We start from the raw sequence: 26,445 nt of genomic DNA on the forward strand, positions 1-26,445 counted from the left end.
AGCCGGTGACCCTGGACTCAGGAAGGATGCGGCACTTCTGCCTAGTACTGGAGAGAGGGAGAAATCAAGGGAGAGGGGGAGAGGGCAGGAAGAGAGAAAGGGAGAGAGGAAGGGAGAGAGAGAGAGGGAGGGAGAGCAGAGGAGAGGGAGGAGAGAGAGAGAAAACGGGGGGAGAGAGAGGGAGAGAGAGAGAGAGAGAGAGAGAGAGAGACTGAGTTTTTTTTAAAGTTAATTTCCGATTTTTGCCTTTAAGGAATTCTAGCAAGGTGGAGAAAAGCCAATTCCCAGAACAATCCCCACGTCAAGCACAAGTTACAAAAGAATGTGTTTTTTAAGCGTCATACATGACAATTAGAAACGTTTTTAGGAAACGGTCCCTTTGTACTAGGTCCAAGAAATGACATGTAACTTTAAGAATACAGGTTCAACTTTTCAAAGTGAGTACAGATAAAACTTTACGTTTTTTTCAAAATGTCAAATATTGTTCAGAATTTTTTTTCATAGTAAAGAACCATTTTTTAAAGGAATATTTAATACAAGTCTAAAACCATTGTCTTCTTTGATCAAATAAATTCCAAATTGTTATTCTGTAACGTTAAAACCGGTTATCAAATATAACCTATTTTAACGTTACAGACCCTCAGCTTGCTCATGTGTGCTCCCCATTCCTTCTGGGATGCGTCTGTGGTGATGGTCACCGTTGGGGTCGGTGGTGTTAGAAGTTTCCCTTCTGTCATGTTCTTCTTGCTCCACCACGACATCTCCTCCTGCACTGCGTGCGTTACAACCACTAGATCTTCCCAGCTTCCTGTAGCTTGTGACCAATCTTCTTCCAGCCATTCTTGGAGTGGTCTCATGTGGAGTCGTACATTTGGTACCAAATGTATGCAGGAGGCCATCATGCCCATGACCTTGCTCGCTGTCCTCACTGTCTGAGCTCGCCTCTTCGGGTAGAGGCGCGTCTCCTTCAGTAGCGCCACTGTCCTCTTGTCGCTGGGGGACACCTGGCTCTGTATGGTGTCTATCTGTGCACCCAGGAAGATTTTTACTTGCTCTGGTTCCATAGAGGATTTCCCCCAGTGGATGGAGAATCCCAGGCCCACCAGCACATTTGTTACGCGTTGCGCGTGTTCTTTGCATGTTCTGTGGGAGCTTGCATTTATCAGCCAGTCGTCCAGGTAAGGGTATACATGGATCCCTTCCTGCCTTAGATGTGCTGCCACTGCTGCGAAGCACTTGGTGAAGACCCTTGGTGCGGATTTTAGTCCGAACGCCAGGGCTGTGAACTGGTAGTGGTCCTTGTTTATTGTGAATCTCAGTTGGTGTTTGTGCTGCTTGTTCATTGGGATGTGCAGGTGAGCATCTTTGAGGTCTATGGTGGCCATGAAATCTCCGTCTCTTATCTGAGGAATGACCTCCTGTAAGGACGTCATCTTGAATTTCTGTGTCTTCATGAACTTGTTCAGGAACCTTAGGTCTAGGATGGGCCTCATTGTTTCGTCCACCTTCGGCACTAGGAAGTAGGTGGAGTACACTCCCTTGTTCCTTTCTCGGTGTGGTACTGGTTCGATGGCCTCCTTTTCCAGGAGGTCTGTCGCTTCTCTTTGAAGCAGCTCAATCTCTTTTCCTGACTGCGCCCTCTTTTTCGGTTTTCTGTTTGGCGGTGTCTTTTCCAGTTCTATGCAATATCCGAACTGTATGGTGTTTAGTATCCATTTGTCTGTTGTTATCTTCCTCATCTCCTGGAAGAAACAACTTAACCTGCCTCCTACTGGTGTTACATGTTCTGCGATGCTTGTTCTGTGTAACTTTGCATCATTTCTTTTGTGCTCCACCCTGTGAGGCTTTGCGCGGGTGGGCACTGATCTCTGGACGGAGTCACTTTGAGGCGGGCTGTTGGCCCCCTCTCTTGTTCTGTCCACGTCCGTTTCCTCTCCTGCGAAAGGACTGGCCTCTCCGTTGTTGGTGCCAGTGTTTTTTCTGGTGCCCTTGCTGTGCTTGGTTGTCTCCACGCTGTGACTGCTGGAATATCTGGTGTGACGTTCCTGGTTTGTTACCCCCCTTCCGTTCGGTCTACGTGACGGGGTACCCCTCTTTGACCCTCTGAATTGTAAAGCCCCCATTGACCTTACATAGTCGTTCTCCTTTTTGAGCTGGGTGAGTTTTTCATCCACCGGCGATCCAAACAGTGTCTCCCAATTGAATGGTGTGCTAAGGATGTTATGCTGCACTTCTGGTTTGAAGCCTGAGATCCTGAGCCAAGCTTGCCTTCTTTCCGTGATTCCCAACATCATCAGCCTGCTTGATGTGTCTGCTCCATCCAGGGCTGTTTTGAGGTAAGCATTTGCCAAATTTTTCCCCTCCTCCACCAGGTGTGAGGCTCTGTGTTGGTACTCTTCTGGGAGGTGCTTCACCAGCTGGTCAATTTGATCCAGGATTTGGTAATGGTGCCTATTTAGCAGGGCGTTGGAATTTGCCATGCGCCAATGCATTGCAGCGTTTCTCTCTATCTTCCTCCCCGTCAGGTCCAACCTCTTGCTTTCCTTGTCTGGTGGTGGCCCTGAAGTTGTTGACACATTTGCCCTCCTCCTTGCGGTTGCCGTGATAATGGAGTCTGCTAGGACTGTCCCCTTGATCTATGGGGGATCTTTCGTCGAGTGCTTGTATTTTTTCTCTGTCCTCAGCGTAACGGACCTGCATGTCGCCGGGTCCTTAAACGCCTCCATCCCCTGAGCCATGACGCTCTCTAGCATAGGGAGATATTGGCTCCTGGTCTGCGTGGGGAGTAGGGTCTCCAAGAGGAAGTTTGGCTTCTGCTTCTCTTCATCAAGTTTGACTCCAAACGCCGTTGCTGCGCTCTTGATGGCGATATTGTACGCCCCAATGTCGTCGGGCGGCGAAGGCCTCGAAGGTACGTGTCTACGCCCTCTTCTGGACTTTCTGTGTCGAGGTCCTGCCACTCCAAGTCCTGTGTCCCCGAGGATGCTGAGCCTAGAAATGTCCTTTGGTCGTCGTCACCCTCGTCGTCATAGAAGAAGGTTTCTTCCTCTTGCTGTTCGACAGTCTCGGGGCTTTTCGGCAGCTCTTCGGCCTCGAAATCCTCCTCTTCTTCCTCCGGCTCTACGATGACCGTCGGTGTCTTCGACGGAATCGTGTAACTCTTGAGTCGTTCGTCGAACTCCTTCTTTCTCTGTAGGATGTTCTCCATTTCGACCTCGAGCCATCTTTTCTTTCTTTCGAGTTTGGCGGCCTGTTCGGTGTCGGACTGTTCTGCTGGCCTCTTTGCCGTGTATTTCGGCGCCGATGTCGAAACGGGCCTCGTTTCCCTTGTCAACGTCGAGGTGGCCTTCGGGGCCTTCTCTTTCGAAGATGAACGTTCCTTTTCGGGGACGTGCTTCGACGACCTTTGCTTTTCGCCGGTCTTCGCCACCTGGGAGTCCTTCTCGAAGGATCCGCTGGGCTCTCTGTCCTTGGTTGCAGCTGCGGCCGACAAAATGTTCGGCGTCAGTGCTCCCTTCAAGGACTTCGACTCAGTCTTTCGAGAATCTGAGTCAGACCTTCGCTGGTCTGCCGGGGCTTTTGGGGTCGATGACTCTCCTACCTCTTTAGAAGTTTTCTTATCGGTCTCTACGGCCGTGTAGCCGTCGTCTTCTCCGGCGACGTTGTCTTCTTCGTCGGTCGAGAGACCCAGGTCTCGAAGGGACGGTGGTTGGCCCTTCCCCTGCATGGTGTAGTTGGCCCTTCTCTGTCGCTCTCTGGCACGCAGGGTCTTCGGTGTGAAGACAGAGCAAGCGTTGCAGTCCTTATTCTCGTGGTTGACCGGTAAGCAGAGGTTGCAAACCGGGTGCTGGTCGTCTGCGCGTACTTGTGGTGGCAGTTACGGCAGAATTTAAACTGTGTGTTGTCCATGTCTCGCGCTCAGGGGGCCCCCGGTGTGCGCATTCTCCATTGGACGTCGAACTTCTCGAAGTTCTCCTTCTCCTTCGTCGTCCCGGCTTGTAGGTGTTATTCCCTGGTCGTCTTCTCAGTATTTCCTGCAAAATTTCGACTCTTCTGTGTTTTTTCCCATCCAAAACTCTGGAGCCTCTCGGAAACGATCCAGACCCAATGGCGGAAAAAAGAATCTGAAGATGGCGCCCAATGGTGGGAGCTTCCGCAGGAAGCGTGCCGACGTCACGGACGGACACCAAAAGGTGGGACGTCGACGCCCACCTGGGCTGCGAAGAAAGAAAAAAAAAAAAGAATAGACTACGATTCCGGACCCAACCACTAGACTGCGGAATAATGCACAGCATAGTGAATCCAGAAAGATTCACGCTGCAAAACTAAATCTTTCAAAATGTATCTAAAAGTATTTGTTCAATATTGTTGTATATTGCCGCAATCGATATCCATTGCTCAAAAATAGATATTCAATGCAGCTTTCGTATACTCAACGTATAGAGGTCTATAAATAGATTTTGTCTCTTGGATGATAGAGTAAGGCGTCTTAATGTTCTCATGGCTGTCGGGCAGGTGGTTGTTAGCACCCCTCTCAGCCCTCTCTACTGCCCCCAACTGGCAGGGCGCTGCAGCACGTTTCACAAAACGTCTTCATTAGGGGTAGAGTCTTGAAAACCCCCCACAATCCATTGCTTGCAGGTGAGTATTAGAAGGCATTAGCATTGCAGGCCACGCCCCCTGTTGAGGACGGGTCCACACTCAGGTAAAGAGGGGGGATGGGGAGGTCACAGCCTTACCTGCCCTGCAGCACACACCAGCCACAGTAGGGGTCCTTCTCCGACAGGCACGACTTGCAGTCCGAGTGCCGCGCGCACTCCGAGAGGGGCAGCTTCAGAACCTGCCAGGGACAGAGAGAACTGGGGTCAGAGGTGAAGAGCCCCCCACGAGAGACAGTCAAGAGTCCAGCAGCCCCCCTGGCCTCCATCAACGAGACCCCTGCCCCCCCCCCCCGGGCCCCCTCATATGCTGCTCGACAAACACAGAGACATTTAAAGGGTCTTCCCGGGGTCCCAGACCCCCCCAATAGAGCCCACTCTGTTCTGCAGAGTCTTGCCCGGATGGCCTTGAAAACTTCTTAAAAAGCTTGTTTTAAGTACCATTTTCCTTGAATTTATTTTTAATGTGTGAGAGTCTATTACAGACACATTGCAGAGAAACGCTGCGTTTATGTTTCATGCAACATCCCTTAAAAAAGTTTCATTTAGATGGAAACATAACTTCACCGATAAGAAATGCGAGGGTGCCTCGGAGACGATTTGTGGTAATATTAGTGCGTTGCTGCTGTGTTACAATAGTGTCACTATCCCTCAACATTTAGAATTTGGACGCTTGTCTGTGCACTGTCAGTGACCCGCCCAAAGAGCGCATGAAAGAGTGAAAATGGGTCATCTTAACAGGGCCCCCAAAATTGGTTTCGGACAGGGGCCCCAAAATACGTTTGGGCCAGGCCCCCAAAATCCTTAAGATGGCCCTGGTTAAACACATACTTTATTGGCCTTTTGATCAATGGTTGAAACTCGCATGTATTGCCCTTAAACTTCTTTTTTCGTCTTCTCAGTCTTTTTATCGAAAGCTATACTAAATCATTTTTTTTTAACTGGCATTTTTTATTGCCTTTTTATTATGTTTTAAACAATATTTATAGCTGTACTTTTTCTGTGGTTTTCTCTCCCTTAGGAACACCAACTACGCCCAGCTCCAGAAGCCAACATCTGGACAGGTTGACTCTCTTACCGTTGATTGGGTCATGGCATAGAGATGATCCTGTGATTGGTCGAACAGGAGGTCTCCGCCCACAGCGGTATTCGATTGGTTGGTTATGGAGCTGTACGGGGTGGCTTCTCCCTGTTCACTGATGTAGACCTGTAGGTAGTAGAGAGATGAAACGTCACAGAAAGAAGCATCAAAGATACACCCCTGAGCGGCCGCCCCGCCCCCAGAGCCCTAGAAGCCCCGCCCCAGAGCCCTGGAAGCCCCGCCCCAGAGCCCTGGAAGCCCCGCCCCAGAGCCCTGGAAGCCCCGCCCCAGAGCCCTAGAAGCCCCGCCCAGAGCCCTAGAAGCCCCGCCCCAGAAGCCCCGCCCCAGAGCCCTAGAAGCCCCGCCCCAGAGCCCTGGAAGCCCCGCCCCAGAGCCCTAGAAGCCCCGCCCCAGAGCCCTGAAAGCCCCGCCCCAGAGCCCTGGAAGCCCCGGCAGGGGTGACAGGTGGCAAAAATACCCACATCTACTCATAGGTAAGGCTCCCTGTTTTCCCTTTTTACTGATTTTTACAGATAAATACAGACAGAACCATTTATTTTCCTGTCAATATTTATATGTAAATGTGGGTAAAAACGGAAATTAGTATCTTTTTTTGAGTGATTCTGAATACTGTCAGCTGTGACTGTCAGGCCAATAGCTGTGAAGATTGATAAGTGGTTACAAAAATAAAGAAATTATTGTTAGGAGGCTTTATTTAACTCCAGTAGATATGCAAACGGTTGATACAAAAAATGTTATTATTTTCATATGTGTATTGATTTATCATCTGTGGGACTTCATATTTTTGAAATCTGTCCTACATCAAGATTAGAGTTTACATTTATTGTTTAAATAAATATGGAAATGTACTATTTTTGCTTCGTTTGTCTCACAAAACCCAAACTAAAAATGGATAAATACAGATAAATTGTGCAAAAAAAAAAATATGGATAAATACAGACGGAAATGTCAAGAAAATAAATACCATAAAACTGGGAGCCCTACTTATACGTAGTGATTACTGCCATGGTCTACATTTACTCAATTTGTGAGCTTAAGATGATGAAAGGCTGATTCATCCAGACAAAAACTTCAGCATGTAGGTTGGCACACACCCTTGCCGCAGGTGAACCACCCCGTGCCCTCTGGCTGGCATTATGAAGGTACCAGGGGGGACAAGGCCCAGAGAAACATGGGCAGATCAGACAGAGGCAAACTACACACGAGAAGAACCTGGTGTACACACATCAAGTGAGCTACTCAGTGTGGTGTTGAAAGGAGCCCTTTGTGTTCTGATGGGGGGGGGGGGGTGATGTGAGAGGTAAATAAACACAGCAGAGGCGGGGGGGGGGCAGACCCTAGAAGTGGTGCCTGCTTCTGGAATAGGAGGGTCTCGAGAAGACTTGGTGGGATTTTAGGGAGAAGGTTCAGGGGAGATAAGTGATGCTCTTAGAAGACTTGGTGTCGCGTGCGTCCAGGAAGAGAGACGACCACAGCCCGTGGAGCAGCGGCCCGCAGGGGTCTCCACCCTTCTGGGTGATGAGAGATACTTCTGTTCAATGAGAACCACCCTCAGCTGCTAATGTAAGTGCGGTAATAGTGACCACATCAGACTGGATTACCGTACTGGCCACCTTATGCAAGATCACCAGCAGGCAGAGCTTAATTTGAGCCGGTGGTTTTAGGTCCTCAGCAACAGCACTTAATATTCAATAATCAAAATGGTGCTTTTCTTGAGCACCAGTTAAGGACACACTAATTTACAGGGAATTTAAGTGATTTGCCCAAAATCACAGGATGTTGAGCCGACGCCAAGACTCAAACTTGGTTCCCCAGCTCGGAAGTTAACAGCTCTGGCAATTAGGCCACACCCTCTACCCACTTTCATGGTTAGTAGTTGGCTTTGCTGTAGGTGGCGCTAACAGGAGCGATGGGCTGGTGCAAGGTGCCTCCTGACGAGAGCCCTGGCACTTTTTTTTTTTTAATCAACCACTGCCAGCAGTGACACCTCAGTGCATCAGGCTGGGTGGCCAGCAATAATGTAAAACATGCTTTATCAATGTGGAGAACTTCCACATAGATAATCAAAGAACGAATGAAAGAAAAGACATTTATAGAGCACACGACTACTCCTAGGAATGTCAAGGCGCTGTAATGCATAACAGCCATAGCTCAACCCGTTGGCTGCGCAGCTCGTTTTGCGGAAGTGCAGCACTTCCGCAAAACGGGTGGGGCCACGTCGGCCATTGGCCGACGGCAGCACCAGCGAGGTAGTGCTGTCGTCGGCCAATGGCCGACGGCAGCATGGATAGGGTTAAATGCCCCGACAGCAGGTTAATATTGAAAACGTTACACATAGCCGATCTTCTGAACACAACAAGCACATGTACACAGGTTAGTACCTGGTGCACACAGTCTTTTATGTTAAGTAGAAATTGTCACGCTGAGACGATGCTGTTAAATAAGTCAAGGCTGCTTACATCACTTAATGTTTTACGTACAATCTTTGCCCTGTTGGAAACTTTTTCTGCAGAGCCAAAAACACTTGTGTGGCACAGGCTGAACACAAGTTGTCAAGTGTCACCTGTAAAAAGAGTTAGTTTTAATACAAAGACTTATAACGTGTTCAGTCCCTCTACATACCTATGATGAATTAGGAACACACGTGTTTTTGTAAACACTTACACCCACTAGCTGGACACAGGCTGTACACAATTAGGTAGAAAAGTAATGTGGTAGTTACCCGCCACTCTGTAAACTATAAAAAAAAAGCAGCACACTCATTGGCAGTGATGTCATAAATGATGTCACAGAACACAGGGGCATACTAGCCGTAGCGGGCACCGGGTGTTTCCCCGGTGGGCCGCCAGGATGGGGGCCGGTTTTGGACCCCGGTGGGGTCGTTATTGTTACAGGGCCGTTTTTGGAGCATAGGTGCAATATCGGCCCATGTAACAAAATCGCCCGAAATTGAGCCTGGCAAATAGCTCGGCCTCAGCCCCAGCCCCCAGGAGTGCCGGCGAGCACTTTGCCAGAACATGTCATGACTGATGTATTATGCGAGGTCATAAGCAGTGCATGGCGGGGGCGTAAGTTATATTTAGCTTTGCCAACTAGAATTGTTGAATTTCTGTTTTATTTTTTTACTTCATAACATTAATGTTGGCACTGACATTCACTTAACTATAACTTTTCTTCAGTGAGTTTCCAAGTTATTTTTTAAAACAAAAACAGATCTTTTAAACACACCTAACTATAACGTTAGTTTAAACTTTGTTTTTTTCAGTGAATATATATATATATCTACATCTATACTTTGATTTACAAGTTTACATTCATGCAGAGAAAGTCATATTTAAACATTTTAAGCAAAATGTAGGCTCACGGATTGCCTCAGACAAACAAAGGTAGATTAACGCATACATGTGCATGACAAGGGGCACAATGTTGCCGCTTGGCACATTCAGCAGCTTCTGTGGTGGGGCACAAGGAATGGGGGGGGTGCAGCAAGACAAAGACAGCTGGGACAGGGGTCCTATCTGTCTCCCTCTAGTGACACCTCTGTCTGGGAATCCTTACAGCAGAGGGCACAAGAGGGGGTCTGGTCATAGAGACTGCCACTCCCCTGGCATTCACACACACCTTACCTGGATACAGTCCATGGCACAGAGGGCTGGTTCCAGGGTTATTGCTTCCAGCTTAGCTGGAACTGCTGTGCGCGTGCGACAACGTGCGTGCGACAACGTGAATCTACCTTGCTCCTCAGCGGAGGCAGACTGGAGCCAGTGGCGTACCGTAGAATGGCATGGCCGCCCCAGAATGCAAAGGGGCGCCCCTCAAGTCTTCCATAGCTCACAGATATCCATTGGCCTGGAGTGTAATGGGCCCTCTGAAGGGTTTGCCCTCCCCACTTACACCAAAGCGGCTGCAGGGCCTGAGTTACACCCCTGACTTGGGCACAGTCTACAGAGCAGCCATTTTCTTCGGTCACCTGTCACGTGCTCTTGAAAAGGACACACCAATTTATTTTATTTTATTTGAGAGTTTTATATAGCGCGAACAAGATCTTTGCAGATATCAGAGCGCTTTACAACAAGGGGTAGTAAAAACAAGAGAGCAATTAACAAGCTTTTGAGCGACAGATAGTTGAGGTAGTAAATGGGTAGTAAAAATAAGGTAGATAAAAGAGGGAGCATAAACAATCAGTTAAACTATAATGCGAATAGCCAATGCTCATGGCTGGGCCAAAGTGAACCGCCTTCTGCGCTCAAGGCGCTATGAAGGCTTTCACCGACCAATAGTTGCTTCTGACTGACAAGACTACAAAGCTAAGCTTTACAAAAACATCACTGGACCGTCTGTGCTGCCAAACTCTCAAAGCTAGACAAATCTGACCTCATGAAAAGGACCTGTACTTAATTTGTAAAGCAAACCTCACCCACTGCCCACACATTTTAGGTCTGGATAATTTACTATTAATTGACCACTGTCCTCTTGCACTTGGGGGGCAAAGTACTTTATTCCCGGGATAAACTGCAGGTGCCATTTGTGGATCTTGCCTTGCCAATGCCAATTAATTAAATAATATAAATAATAAATACAAACAGAAGGGCTTTGAGTCAGTCCTCTTCATCCATTGGTCTGTTCGGCTGTCCTTCACATCTTGCTGCCTATCACACCGCACAGCATGGGGCCACGGGTGAGCCCACTCCAGGCATTGGCTCTCGCACTGTGAGTGACAGCGTTTGCTTCATCACATATGTGTATCTGCCTACAAAGAGGTGAACTTCAGTGCAAGGGCAGACGGGTCACTACACTAGTTTAGCAATGTTTTTTCTTTCCATTTGTTATCCTTTTTATTTTTTTGTCATTCTTGTGTATTTGAACGATGTCTTCGGGTTATAGTTCAAAGCCAATAGTACCTTTCGTTTGTGCCAGTAAGACTCATTTTCCTTTGAAGTCCAATAAAAATGAAAAAGGTTTCCATACCTGTTCTAGGTACACTGACCTGTATGGAAGCACGCCTACTGTTCTATTAAATTGCATCCTAGTTATTTTTTGCTTTTAATTACATATTTCGATTGCAGGTACACGGCCGCTGCATTTCGTGGGCAGCATGCGTTTTTCTTCTTTTACCTTTTGTGACATATGTTTGCACTGTGAACAATGAAACATCCCACGCGCTTGGGAGGCCAGGCCTGTTGGCTTTGCCAGTGCTTGTTGTAGGTAGATATTTAGGCAAGGATGAGCTTCAGTTTGGGTGTTTTTACACAGGTTGTTTCTGGGGTCCACGTCTTCATGTGGTAGACTACAGGCTCTCTGAGGCGCTAGGAGGGACAGAGACGGATGGATGGGGGGTGGGGGGGCGGTTGCCATGACTCCCGGACCCCCTGACCTAATTCGAGGTTCATTACGTTCAGAAGATAACGAGTCGCCGGGGAGCCTATTGTCGGGACCCTCATTCTTAAGCGGTTTATATCCTTCTGTTCTCAGTGGTTGAGGCGCTTTGGGGATTTCAGTCCAGGCCGCTCGGCGGGGCTGAACTCGGGCTGTTCATCCTTCTGAGGCCGCTGTCGGAGGAGCGTACAGTCGGCGGCATCAATTACCCAAGTGGGACATTTCACGAGGAGTCCTGATGGGGGGGTTCAACAATGAAGGTCGATGGGGGGGGGGGAGGGAGGGTGGAGGGTGATGAAGGAGTGAGAGGGATGGAACATGAGCGAGTCAGAGAGAGGGTATGTGTGTGTCTCATTCTTTCTCAGCAGGGGCGCGTCTCTCTCCCGGCTTCTCTCGTTCCCACTTGCAGTCTCTCTAAACTGCTCTCTTCCGGGTGTGAATGTCTCTCTCTCTCTCTCTCTCTCTCTCTCTCTCTCTCTCTCTCTCTCTCTCTCTCTCTCTCTCTCTCTCTCTCTCTCTCTCTCTCTCTCTCTCTCTCTCTCTCTCTCTCTCTCTCTCTCTCTCTCTCTCTCTCTCTCTCTCTCTCTCTCTCTCTCTCTCTCTCTCTCTCTCTCTCTCTCTCTCTCTCTCTCTCTCTCTCTCTCTCTCTCTCTCTCTCTCTCTCTCTCTCTCTCTCTCTCTCTCTCTCTCTCTCTCTCTCTCTCTCTCTCTCTCTCTCTCTCTCTCTCTCTCTCTCTCTCTCTCTCTCTCTCTCTCTCTCTCTCTCTCTCTCTCCCTCTCTCTCTCTCCCTCTCTCTCTCTCTCTCCCTCTCTCTCCCTCTCCTCTCCCTCTCTCTCCCTCTCTCTCTCTCTCTCTCTCTCTCTCTCTCTCTCTCTCTCTCTCTCTCTCTCTCTCTCTCCTCTCTCTCTCTCTCTCTCTCTCTCCCTCTCTCTCTCTCTCTCTCCCTCTCTCTCTCTCTCCCTCTCTCTCTCTCTCTCTCTCTCTCTCTCTCCCTCTCTCTCTCTCTCTCTCCCTCTCTCTCTCTCTCTCTCTCTCTCCCTCTCTCTCTCTCTCTCTCCCTCTCTCTCTCTCTCCCTCTCTCCCTCTCTCCCTCTCTCTCTCTCTCTCTCTCTCTCTCTCTCTCTCTCCCTCTATCTCTCTCTCTCTCTCTCTCTCTCTCCTCTCTCTCCTCTCTCTCCTCTCTCTCTCTCTCTCTCTCTCTCTCTCTCTCTCTCTCTCTCTCCCTCTCTCTCTCCCTCTCCCTCTCTCTCTCTCTCTCTCTCTCTCTCTCTCTCTCAGGAGGTGTATGTCCCACACTCTCTGCTTCTGTCTCTCTGCTCTCACTCTCCTGCCATTGTTTTCTCAAGAGGTGTCTATCTCACAGTCTCTGCCTCTCTTGTTCTCTGTCCCTCCAGCTCTCTCTCTCTCGCAGGAGGTGTATGTCTCACACTCTCTTCTTTTACGGTCTATCTCTCAGTCGCTCCAGCTTCTTCTTTCTCATGAGTTGAATGTCTCGCTCTCTCTTCTCCTGTCTCTTCAGCTCTCTCCTTCTCAAGCAGTGTATGCCCCACCCTCTCAGCTTCTCCGGTCTCTCTTGCTCGCTGTCTCTCCAGTCCTCTCTCTTGCCTGAGACACAGCTCAGCTCTCTTTTCTTGACGCTCTCTTCTCAGCCTCAGTGACTGTCTGGGGAAAGCTGGAAGAGACGGAGCGCTCCATTCTCATTCAAGAGTGTCCCTTGTGAGACAGCTGAACCAAGGCCATCTCTGAGGGAAACAATGAGATCAAAGAATCCGGAAGTGCATCAGACATTACAGAAACCCACTCCCATCCACCCACACTTCATGGAAAATCCACCACTCCGCCCCCTCCGACAACAAAATCAATACCGTTTGCCAGAACACCACACGACCTATCACCACCGCTCCACCACTGGCCCGCCCACTTATTCACTTACAGTTTATAATAAGCCTGGGCAGAGTTTGTGGAGTTCTGCTAAGTGGAACTCCGCGAAGTGCAGGAAAAACCCAGCCGCGATACGCGGAGCTCCGCAAGCGGCAGAGTGCTTTAGATAAATGCTGTTCGCTGTGATTTTCAGTGCCAGGTGCTTATCTGCAATGTGCAATCATCGCGAACGCCACCATGCACAGCGCAAGCGGGCGCTGCTTCCTTTCTGCCGCTCAATTAGATTTTTACTCGAGCGGCAGCTTTCTCAACGTGAACGGACAGTTTCTCAACGCGAGCGGTCATGAGCATACGCGACCACTCGCAATGAGAAATTTGACTGCCTGCCTTGAGAAATCTCGTCGGGAGATTGATTTTCAACGCGAGCCAACTTGATGTTGACTATTGCAAATGAGGAAAAATCTTGCCGGGAGGTGGAATTTCTTTGCTCGCGCCCAACTTGACGTTGACGAACGCAAATGAGGAAGTACTCCGCGAGCCCCCTGTAACGTGGCGTGCGGAAATCTAAGCAAACTCTGCGAACAGAGTTCACTGCCCAGACTTGGTTTAAAATAAAACATGAACATTTGCAAAAAGTGTCACAGAGCGCAGCACTACAGGACTCACCTGCATCCCCCTCCCTATCGATGACGTCATCTTCGTACCATCCGACAAAGCGCCATCTGATGATGATAATGACGTGTTTGCTTCCTGTGCCCTCGAATCATTACCACCACCCGTGCTCACTCTGAAAAGTATGGAGAGCTTGCCACCTACAAAAAGCCGAGAGTTGACCCAGACATATCGCCAATTATCATTTCATCAACTCTCCCCAGGGAACCCCATCCTAAGGCAAGGTCATAAGAAGATAAGTGGACTTCATATCTGGAAGGCAACATCCACCCCTACAGTTCTTGCCAGGCCGACCAATCAGGTGCCGTCCCTGCTGTTGTATGGAAGACACAACTATACAGGGAGTCGGTGACCCCCTGAAGATCACCAATGACAGTGACCGATGCCCACTGGTCCACGCTGAGCTTTTCAACACTCTGCATTCTTGAAGGCAACATCCACTGCACCAGTGGACCAATCAGGAGCCATTCCGGCTGGCTTGTGGAAGACGTAATGATAAATGGCATCAGTGACACCCAAATGATCATTGATGAGGGTGACCCATGACTACCGGTCCTCATTGGTCACTTGAACACTCTGCATCTTGAAGACAATATCCACCGACAGTCTTCGCCAGGCCGGCCAGCCCAGTGACATCCCCTGCTACTGTATAGAAGATGCAACAATACAAGGACTCGATGACACCCTGCAGACCATCAACAAGGAGGACTCATGCCTACGGGTCCTCGTTGAACACTTGAACACTCTGCATCTTGAAGACAAACATCCACCGCTACTGGACGCCTGAGGGCAGCTGTAGCGCTTTATACATTTTATTTTCATTTCATTTCATTACTGTCTTCACCAGCCCAGTGCCATCCCTACTACTGTATAGAAGATACAACAATACAAGGACTCGATGACACCCTGAAGATCATCGACAAGGAGGGCTCACGCCTATAGGTCCTTCTTAAACACATGGAAACTCTGCATCTTAAATACAACATCCATCGCTACTGTCTTCACCAGCCCAGTGCCATCCCTTACTATTGTATAGAAGATGCTACAATACAACGACTCAGTGACACCCTGAAGGTTGTTGACAAGGAGGACTCACGCCTACAGGTCCTTCTTAAACACATGGAAACTCTGCATCTTAAATACAACATCCACTGCTACAGTCTTCGCCAGGCCGCCGGCCCAGTGACATCCCCTACTACTGTATAGAAGATACAACAATACAAGGACTCGATGACACCCTGAAGATCATCGACAAGGAGGGCTCACGCCTACGGGTCCTTCTAGAACACTGTTCTTCTTGAAGACAACATCCAATGCTACAGTCTTTGCAAGACCAACCAATCAGGTACTGTCCCCTGCTGTCATCAGTGACACCCCGAAGATCAGCAAAGGGGTGACCCCTGCGTGCTGGTCCTTGTTGAACACTTCAACACTGAGCATCTTGAATCCACTGCTGCAGTATTTGTCAGCCCGTCCAATCAGGTGCGACCCCGCTGCTGTTGCATATTAGACGCAACACCAGAGACCACAAGTGGCACTCCGAAGATCACCAACGAAGGTGACCCATTTCTACTGGTTCTCGTTAAACTCTTTGACTCTCTGCATCTTGAACACAACTTCCACTGCTCCAGTCTTTAATACGCCGACCAACCAGATGCCGTCTCTGCTGTCGTATAGAAGACGCAGTAACACATGGAGTCAGTGACACCCTAGAGTTGAAGATCACCAACGTGGGAACCATGTCTACTGGTCCTTGTAGAACTATTCAAAGCTGAGCATCTTGAAGGCAACATCCAGTGCTACAGACTTCACCAGGCCGACCACTCAGGTGCTGTCCGCTGCTGTCGTATACAAGACACAGCAATACAGAGCGTCCGTGAGACCCTGAGATCACCGACGAGGGTGAACCATGTCTACTGGTCCTTGTTGAACACTGAGCAATTTGAAGACAACCTCCACTGCTGACCAATCAGGTGCCGTCTCTGCTGTCGTATAGAAGATGCAGCAATAGAGGGAATCATTGACGCCCTAAAGTAGAAGACCACCAACGCGGGTGATTCATGTCTACTGGTCCTTGTCGAACTATTCAACGCTGAGCATCTTGAAGATAACCTCCACTGCTGACCAATCAGGTGCCATCTCTGCTGTCGTATAGAAGATGCAGCAATAAAGGGAATCATTGACACCCTAAAGTTGAAGACCACCAACGCGGGTGATCCATTGCTACTGGGTCCTTGTTGAACACCTCACGCTGAGCATCTTGAAGGCAACATCCAGTGCTACAGACTTCACCAGGCCGACCAATCGGATGTCGTCCCCTGCGGTCGTATGAAAGACACAACAACAGAGCGTCAGTGAGACCCTGAGATCACCGACGAGGGGTGAACCATGTCTACTGTCCTTGTTGAACTATTGAACACTGAGCATCTTGAAGACAACCTCCACTGCCGACCAATCAGGTGCCGTCTCTGCTGTCGTATAAAAGACACAATACAGGGCGTCAGTGAGACCCTGAGATCACCGACGAGGGTGAACCATGTCTACTGGTCCTTGTTGAACTATTGAACACTGAGCATCTTGAAGACAACCTCCACTGCCGACCAATCAGGGTGCCGTCTCTGCTGTTGTATAAAAGACACAATACAGGGCGTCAGTGAGACCCTGAGATCACCGACGAGGGTGAACCATGTCTACTGGTCCTTGTTGAACTATTGAACACTGAGCATCTTGAAGACAACCTCCACTGCCGACCAATCAGGTGCCGTCTCTGCTGTCGTATAAAAAGACACAATAAACAGGCGTCAGTGAGACCCTGAGATCACCGACGAGGGTGAACCATGTCTACTGGTCCTTGTTGAACTATTGAACACTGAGCATCTTGAAGACAACCTCCACTGCCGACCAATCAGGTGCCGTCTCTGCTGTCGTATAAAAGACACAATACAGGCGTCAGTGAGACCCTGAGATCACCGACGAGGGTGAACCATGTCTACTGGTCCTTGTTGAACTATTGAACACTGAGCATCTTGAAGACAACCTCCACTGCTGACCAATCAGGTGCCATCTCTGCTGTCGTATAGAAGATGCAGCAATAAAGGGAATCATTGACACCCTAAAGTTGAAGACCACCAACGCGGGTGATCCATTGCTACTGGTCCTTGTTGAACACATCAACGCTGAGCATCTTGAAGGCAACATCCAGTGCTACAGACTTCACCAGGCCGACCAATCGGATGTCGTCCCCTGCGGTCGTATGAAAGACACAACAACAGAGCGTCAGTGAGACCCTGAGATCACCGACGAGGGTGAACCATGTCTACTGGTCCTTGTTGAACTATTGAACACTGAGCATCTTGAAGACAACCTCCACTGCCGACCAATCAGGTGCCATCTCTGCTGTCGTATAAAAGACACAATACAGGGCGTCAGTGAGACCCTGAGATCACCTACGAGGGTGAACCATGTCTACTGGTCCTTGTTGAACTATTGAACACTGAGCATCTTGAAGACAACCTCCACTGCCGACCAATCAGGTGCCGTCTCTGCTGTCGTATAAAAGACACAATACAGGGCGTCAGTGAGACCCTGAGATCACCGACGAGGGTGAACCATGTCTACTGGTCCTTGTTGAACTATTGAACACTGAGCATCTTGAAGACAACCTCCACTGCTGACCAATCAGGTGCCATCTCTGCTGTCGTATAGAAGATGCAGCAATAAAGGGAATCATTGACACCCTAAAGTTGAAGACCACCAACGCGGGTGATCCATTGCTACTGGTCCTTGTTGAACACCTCAACGCTGAGCATCTTGAAGGCAACATCCAGTGCTACAGACTTCACCAGGCCGACCAATCGGATGGCGTCCCCTGCGGTCGTATGAAAGACACAACAACAGAGCGTCAGTGAGACCCTGAGATCACCGACGAGGGTGAACCATGTCTACTGGTCCTTGTTGAACTATTGAACACTGAGCATCTTGAAGACAACCTCCACTGCCGACCAATCAGGTGCCGTCTCTGCTGTCGTATAAAAGACACAATACAGGGCGTCAGTGAGACCCTGAGATCACCTACGAGGGTGAACCATGTCTACTGGTCCTTGTTGAACTATTGAACACTGAGCATCTTGAAGACAACCTCCACTGCTGACCAATCAGGTGCCATCTCTGCTGTCGTATAAAAGACACAATACAGGGCGTCAGTGAGACCCTGAGATCACCGACGAGGGTGAACCATGTCTACTGGTCCTCATTAAACTCCCTGTGGCTTTCAACACTGCATCATCAAGCCTCACTAACCACCCCAGCCTTAAGCAGCCATCTCTTGAGCAGTGGTCACGTGGGTCAACTCTGCTTTTTATTGACAGTCAATCATACTTCCAGATCAACGCCCCCAAATCGCAATGTCTTTTAGTCAAATTTAAAGTCCGCCAGCTTCGATTCTCGCCCAATATTTTAAAGTCTTACTGATCAATGCCCCATGTCGGTGCATCAACGACACACAGCTGTAATACTAAAACAATAATAGCAATATTTGATATAACATTTCATCTGGCGCTTCTGCGGTCTCTAAGCACTGTAAAGGTGTAAGAGAAACCTCTATTACCCAAGCCCGGCTGCCGTATGCCCCTAGCCCCCTCACCACCATCCAGGCTGCCAGAAGCCTCACGCAGGTCACTGCAAGGTCAAACCTCCCCCCTCCCCCCAATGACCTTTACTGGTTCTCCTTCTAATAAGCATCCGGTTCAAACCATTGTCCTCCAACAACTGGTTCCTCAAGAGTAAACAGCGCCACCTGGTGGACGACATTTCCATCCCTGGCCGCCACCACCAGGGCATCACCAGCAAGAGTTAGGGTGGTTCCTCTCTCCTCTGCCCCCATCCCTCTGTGACTGTCTCTTCTCTCATCTCAGGCTGGGGGTCAGGTGTACCCACAGATCTGACCCTCAGTTAAACCATATAACCTCCCTCTCTTCGCCCATCACACGCCCTCTTCCCACCCACTCCTCCCCCCACCATCTTGGATCGTTATAAAGTAACAGGTTTGTAAAATCGTGAAACGCGGTTTCCGAAAGGCCTGCTCACTACGGCTCACTACGGCTCACTATGGTTCACTACGGCTCACTACGGCTCACTACGGCTCACTAGTGCACACGCCTATGGGAAAAGGTGATGTGTAACATAATACGGTTCTTACCACTTACCTGTCAGTCACACGCACATGTATCATAAGCATGCTTGCAAACATGTGCTGATACATTTGCTCACGCATATTAACCCACACTTGCATTAGTGAAAGCATGCACAGACGTGTAAACACATGCATGCACACATATGCACACGCATGAGAGTGTTGAAAAACCTTGGTAACTAAGAGAGAGGTAAGAGGGTGACAAAAACTCGGCTTTGGAAGGAGGCCCTGAGGAGGCCGTGTGTGTGTCTGGAGCACTGAGCGGCGGGGATGGGGGCGGGGGGGGGGGGGGCACAATGCACCAGGGCTTTGAGTGACAAGTGGTAACTTTAATAAAGATTCTTCTTTCCAAACTCCTAGTTCGTGTCATGTAACCCACACACTCTAATCCTTTTTCCGTCCCTTTAAAAGCCCAGTTTGCTCTGCCCTCTGGAGACCCTAGAAGGTTTCTGAAACGTGGCCGCCTGTTTCTCTGTTATGCCACACCCGAGGATAGCAGCCCCCACTCTACATCTACGAGACCCCAAATAAATCCGCCATGAATTTTCCAATATAGAGTGATTGGAAGAGATCGATTGCAGCGGCGCAGGCAGGGGGGGGTGAGGGGGGGGGGGTGCAAGGACTGGCTGTAAATAAATTGAATCCTTGAAAGAACAAGGTCAAGGGATCCTGGGAACGGCGCGGCGCGCGTCGGGGGGGGGGGGGGGGGGGGGCACAGACCGAGGCCGGATGTCCGGATGTCATCAAATACAGGGGCGGATGAAAGACAAATGGACCCTCCGGAGCGCGCGGATGGGGCAGGAAAGGCTGAACACCCCCCCCCCCCCCGAATGGGATGCATACATTATTAACCGATCACACTTTTTAATAGGTGGAATACAACATAATAAAAGGCATTTTATTGTAATGATGGGAGGTGTTTCTAAATTCACTTCACTCTCTCTTTCACAATTACTGATCACTACTGCGAACGCATCGGCTTCTCCCCCCCCCCTCCCATTGGTTATAACATTATTAACCCTACAGTGACACCCTGCCCCAACCTGCCTCCAGCGCCTGAAGCCACTGTGGTTATCACCTGCGAACCCCTCTCCAGCGGAGACAGGTGCTTCACAGTGTGTGTCTGGCGCTACTTTTCGGAAGGTTATTCCGGACGTAGGCGCTATACGGTTGGCACTACACTCATAAGGATGTCTGTTATCCACCCCAGCCCTCTTCGACCCCCTCTTGAAGCGCCCCGCCAAGCTTCCCAGGTCTATGCCTGATGACGTGCTGCTCCAGTCCACGTTTTATTTCAATTCTGGGACTTGAAGCTTTGTTTATTCCAGTAAAAACTTGAACGCCAGTGAACCCTGCAGCGAAACCAGCACCTCAACTACTTATCCCCAATAGTTAATACATCTGGTGAGAGTCGCCCACCATTGGTGTGTGCACACTGTTAATACACCCACTGTCGCGTTGCCTATCCAATACAGCAGTGGTTCCCAAACTGTGCGCCGTAGCTCCCTGGGGAGCCGTCAAACCTAGCCAGGGGCGCCGCGCACCAAGCACTTTAATGCATTTAATGCTGAAGGGTCTGTTGGCTTCAGTTAAAGTAATTAGACTTAAACACATGATATCGATGATTTGTAAGTGACATGCCTACAGCTGTAAACATAGTGCTTAATTGATGGCACGTAGAGGGAGATGACCTCCGTAGTTCACTGGATCTCCACGTTCCAACACTCCCAAAGTAGGCGGAAGATGCCTGATTTATTTTGTTACCCGTTAATAGTTTAGTTTTTTTCCAAATCCCTTTTACACCAATGCAAGTTATCAGGAAAGTACAGTTGTCCCGTCTATTAAACAAACTGAGTATTATAAGTATTGACATTTGTACTTGAAGCATAGGTACTTCCAGTCCACATTTCTTTCAGTGCACCACATTTCCAGACAGACCCGCTCTCTCCTTGAGCACAGGGAAGTAACACCATATACGGCATAATGCCAACATCTGAAAGCAAGAAAGAGGGACGTTTAATAAAAAAAAATCTGAGGATTTTATTTTACTTGCATTGATTTGGAGGCAATTTTAGGGAGGAGACAAAAAAATAAAGCTGTATGTGGTTTACAAAATCGTGAGTCACACTGCTGAGACAGGTGTGTTGGCACGTATGACACGGGTAGAAATGGAAGTGCAGGCAAATATTCTTCAAGGACAGAAACCCTTTGGCAATGGGGCCTACATGCATAGGGGTGCTATCTAGCACTGTAGGTGGGATAAAAAAAGTTTGAGAGGGTACTCAAAAAAAGGCATGGGCAAAAAAGTGTAACTAGGAATATTTTATTAGAGGCGCCACTTTAGTAATACACTCTGCGTATATGATTATAAAACCTTCATTAGCTTCATCCCAATTATTTTCAGAGAGAAAAATGGGAGTACTCCCGACTCCGGGCTTACATCCCCCCCACCCTCCAAAACAAATAACAGTGGGGAGCCACGGGCAATGGCCAATGCGGCAAGGGAGCCGCGGGTCAAAAAAGTTTGGGAACCACTGCAGTACAGGATAATACCAGCTTAAAAACCAAACACATAGGTGCACCGGTCAACAATACAGAAAACGGACACAACAAAAAAATAAGTCGATGTCCAAAGTATCCTTTCTTCTTCTTTTATTCAATTTTTTGATAAAAACATTGAGGAAACAGACGATGAGTTTCGTCCAGAGAATGGACTTCGTCTCTTTTACTTTCCCGTGCATTTTCCATGCTATAATCTTTTTTATGTTGTTCTGTCTGTTGTACTTATGTATACTTATATATTTGTTAAAATTACAGCCCTGAAGAAGTTCATTCTCTGGATGAAACGCGTTGTGGCTGCTTCCTCAATATTTTTATCAAAACATTGAATAAAAGAAAGGATACTTTCGACACAGACTATTTTTTTGTTAAGTGTCCGTTTCCTGTATTGTTGAGTGATGCACCTATGTGTTTATTCCATTATTACACAGGACTACAAGTCCCACAACTCAAAGAAAAAAAACGGAATTGGAACAGCACATCGTGCATGGAGCTGGGAAACTATGTTGCGCCTCCCAAGAACTTTCATCTAAACAGTTTATGACAAGACAAACCTCTCTAAGCACATATTGATATAATCAAGAGAGACCAAGCGCTTTGAAGCACCATTTGGAGGCATGAGCGCTATACGAATAACCTACAATGCATCTAACCATATGTTTGCACACGTATCCCGCAGCTCTAAGAAGAGCAGGTGACTTCCGCCACAGCACAGGACAGCGCGCGTACCTTATGCAGAGGTCAGCGCATGTACCTTATGCAGAGGTCAGCGCATGTACCTTATGCAGAGGTCAGCGCGCGTACCTTATGCACAGGTCAGCACACGTACATTATGCAGAGGTCAGCACACATACCTTATGCACAGGTCAGCACACGTACCTTATGCAGAGGTCAGCGCACGTACATTATGCGGAGGTCAGCGCACGGACATTATGCGGTCAGCGCACGTACCTTATGCACAGGTCAGCACACGTACATTATGCACAGGTCAGCACACGTACATTATGCACAGGTCAGCACACGTACATTATGCAGAGGTCAGCACACGTACATTATGCAGAGGTCAGCACACGTACCTTATGCACAGGTCAGCACACGTACCTTATGCACAGGTCAGCGCACGCACCTTATGCAGAGGTCAGCGCACGCACCTTATGCAGAGGTCAGCGCACGTACATTATGCAGAGGTCAGCGCACGTACATTATGCAGAGGTCAGCGCACCTACCTTATGCAAAGGTCAGCACACGTACCTTATGCAGACGTCCACGGGTGTCCCCTAGGAACGCGATGGTGTGCTCGTGCTCCACGTGCACAGCTACAGCCGTCAAGCGGGTGTCTGGGCGCTCCAAAATGGCGGGTGCCTCCAGGGCGATGCGCCGGGCCATCGGGCTTGGGGTGTGGTCGGAGCCGCAGGGGTAGGTGTCCAGCGTGTCCTGGAGGGGGAGAGAGAAGCAAGGCTGGTTAGTGTGGGGTCAAAATCCAGGGATAACCGGTGCAACACAGGGGCAGCGGGGACTCAGACCGGCCTATCACCGGCCTCGCCAGAGACAGCACAGGCGTGAACTGCATCACTCTCCCAGGGAGTGACAGGTACAAGTAAACATAAACAGACCTTCTGTTGAATGAGTGAGTGAATATTGTATAAAGTATATCAAAATATTGGTACAATAGAAAAAGATGTTAATATTGCAAGCGGATCTACAAATATTCCATAAAGCAGCGTTTCAATCACAATTCCTTAAGACCACAATAGACAATGCTTGAAATGGGAAAATAGAAGTGCTGGCACTCTGTACTAGAGTATCTGCTTGTGTCTGAGAAGTGCCGGCACTCTCTACTAGAGTATCTGCTTGTGTCTGAGAAGTGCCGGCACTCTGTACTAGAGTATCTGCTTGTGTCTGAGAAGTGCCGGCACTCTGTACTAGAGTATCTGCTTGTGTCTGAGAAGTGCCGGCACTCTGTACTAGAGTATCTGCTTGTGTCTGAGAAGTGCCGGCACTCTGTACTAGAGTATCTGCTTGTGTCTGAGAAGTGCCGGCACTCTGTACTAGAGTATCTGCTTGTGTCTGAGAAGTGCCGGCACTCTGTACTAGAGTATCTGCTTGTGTCTGAGAAGTGCCGGCACTCTGTACTAGAGTATCTGCTTGTGTCTGAGAAGTGCCGGCACTCTGTACTAGAGTATCTGCTTGTGTCTGAGAAGTGCCGGCACTCTCTACTAGAGTATCTGCTTGTGTCTGAGAAGTGCCGTCACTCTGTACTAGAGTATCTGCTTGTGTCTGAGAAGTGCCGGCACTCTGTACTAGAGTATCTGCTTGTGTCTGAGAAGTGCCGGCACTCTGTACTAGAGTATCTGCTTGTGTCTGAGAAGTGCCGGCACTCTGTACTAGAGTATCTGCTTGTGTCTGAGAAGTGCCGGCACTCTGTACTAGAGTATCTGCTTGTGTCTGAGAAGTGCCGGCACTCTGTACTAGAGTATCTGCTTGTGTCTGAGAACTTAAGTGCCGGCACTCTCCAATTAGAAGTATTAAATTTCTCTTGAGAAGAGCTGGTACTCTTCATCTCAAAATAAAAAAGTGCCGGCACTCCGTACCGGACAGTACCGGCCCATTTAAAGCCCTGACAACAGACATAATCTAGAAATGTAGGTAACTTCCCAAACATTGATCTGAGGTCAATAAAATAAGTAATATTGAGTTGGGTAACAATAAACCGCGAAGGAAAACGAGGAAACGACGTATGTTCCCAAAAACGTGGAGAATCTGCATGTTTGTACCGCACTCCACCAACCACCATCGAAGGGTCAAGCAATACGTCATGGATGATTAAGACGTGGCGACAGCTGTATTCAGGAAAAGATGCATGCATCAGAATTGGGACTCTGCCTCTTCTACCCCTTCCACCCCCGGTATCCATGCCACATTGCTGACACCTCACATGCACTATTGGCATTAACACGCTCCAAAGTAGGCAACACAACGTCCTTTGCAGGTTCCAACACAAGAAATGTCACCTCACAAATTTATTATGATGGCCACTCCATACGGGGAAACATCATTTACAACGAAGTCTTTTCCACGCATGACGTTATCAACGATCCACTTACCCCGCAAACGTCTCTTCAACGCGGGTGCCTTCCACGACCGTCTTTACCACGCAAGTGGTATTCCTTTTGGTCGTCCTGCTTGTAAGTTCTGCGTGACTTTGGGGGGGGGGGTTGGGGGGGTCTCCCCCCCATTAAAAAAAAACAAAAAACGAGCAGGCTACATACATTAAAAAAACGCACTACAGTGTCATTAAAAAGTAAAAGAAAAGAGCCGCACCAAAGACGTGGCAGTGTAGGTCAAAATTGTAGTCCTTTTTTAGTTTTGGTAGACGTTTTTTCACGCATATTTCCATGGTGGATGGAAATAAGAGCTGCTGAACGTAACGTTTTTTAAATGCGATGTTAGAACCTGCGTACTAAAAACCTGCGTGGTAAAGCCACTTGCGAAGTAAAATTCGCGTGGTAATGCCATGCGGAGTATTTGTATTCATGGTAAAGACATATATTCCTCCATACGCCGTAGCAATTTGACGCTAATACGCCCGCCCTCCTTTCCTCTTTCCCCCTCACAGCACACGCCACAGTTAAAAAGCATAAGGATTCCACCTTTGGACCCCACATGTCCCCACAGAAAGCATTATGGTATGTGTTTGGTTCCCAGCCATCCGAGACAAGTTTGTCCATGAGAATAAATATCTTTTCAAAAACACTGATATTTATGTCAGCATTTGTTTTTAAATTCACGTAGGTACACAAGTCCCGTTCTGAACATCTATCTTCCCTGACGAAGACCTTCATTAAAAGAAGTGCCACATAGAAGGTCGAAACGCGTTGGCCCCCTTTGAGAGAGGTTCCCGGTTGTACCGAGCTGAAATCAGGTCCCAAAATTGCACTAAAACCAGCCCCTAACCTAGGGTCTATTCTCGTGTTCTGAGAAACTTTCCGGACCTCTCCCCTGGCGAGAAAAGCAATAAAAGCTTGAGGACAGTAGAGTATAGCAACTTGCCCTTGCCCCTGTCTAGAAGTTAATAGGACTGTTTTTGGGCGCAAAGTTCATTTTTGTATACGTACCTCTGAAGAATTTGAGTTTAACGCACGTTTGTGGATGTACAAAGCACCACACATTTAAGTTGTTTCACTGTATAGAATTGTCGGACACATTGTTCCTTGGAAACAAAAAGGTTTTTTCAATGTTTAACTGTACATATTGAGAAGAGAATAAAGTTTGGGTCTAGCTTGCCCTATGATGGGTACGGTTGTTTTGCAAATTGAATAAGAAAAATGAGAAAAGTATACATGCACATATTCCAACGTTAATTAAAAAATCGCATGGGAAGATAAATGTCTGCTTAATTTATGGTGTCAGAGGTCGTTTGTTTTTGCACATAGGTTTCCTGCATCGGGAGCATCCTGGGAGACACCTGCGGGAGGAGGACGGCACGCCCCGAGAAGGTAAGTGAATTAATGTTACTATTAATGATATAATATTATATATAATATTAATCATATTATCTTTGCAGACCGTTTGGAGTTTGTCTCAGAACTGCTATATAATCTGCATATTGCAGACAGTCGATGTGGGTGGAGGGCTCCCTACTTTGGTCTAATAGCTGATATTGTCGGCCAAATACAAATTAAATAGACTCGATGCCAGCACGCCCCCTTGTTTCAGCCATTATTGATGTTCATTTTTGAGGTCACGCTGCAGCCGTGAGCCGTCTCCAAGCTTCACCTGGGCCCACGTATCGCTATATAATGCTGTGATTGCGTTGAGCATTTTCCATGGCACACCCCGCGCTTTTAGTGTTGTCCAAACAACACATCACGCTTCTTCTTCATGGATAAGGACGGCGCATCAGTGGGTGTGCGACGACAAAGTTCCTCTGCTCGCATCATCCCTGAGGTAGAGTTGGTTCCTTCTTTGGCTGTTGGTGTGTCTCTTTGCCCGGGTCGCTTACGCG

The 26,445-nt window shown here is 48.5% G+C and overlaps 1 protein-coding gene across 1 annotated transcript in view; it reads right to left on the reverse strand.

Moving 5' to 3' along the window:
- The window catches only part of PLXNB1 (plexin B1), a 416,790-nt gene that overhangs the window by 176,862 nt on the left and 213,483 nt on the right, over positions 1 to 26,445 (reverse strand). Inside the window, exons 4-6 of the mRNA XM_078661870.1 lie at positions 22,692 to 22,874; positions 5,737 to 5,865; positions 4,740 to 4,840 (exon numbers count right to left, since the gene is read on the reverse strand). Coding sequence (XP_078517996.1) covers positions 4,740 to 4,840; positions 5,737 to 5,865; positions 22,692 to 22,874 — 413 coding nt within the window. The remainder of the gene's footprint in view (positions 1 to 4,739; positions 4,841 to 5,736; positions 5,866 to 22,691; positions 22,875 to 26,445) is intronic.

Source organism: Lissotriton helveticus, chromosome 9 (genome assembly GCF_964261635.1).
Source record: "Lissotriton helveticus chromosome 9, aLisHel1.1, whole genome shotgun sequence".
Lineage (NCBI taxonomy): Eukaryota > Metazoa > Chordata > Amphibia > Caudata > Salamandridae > Lissotriton > Lissotriton helveticus.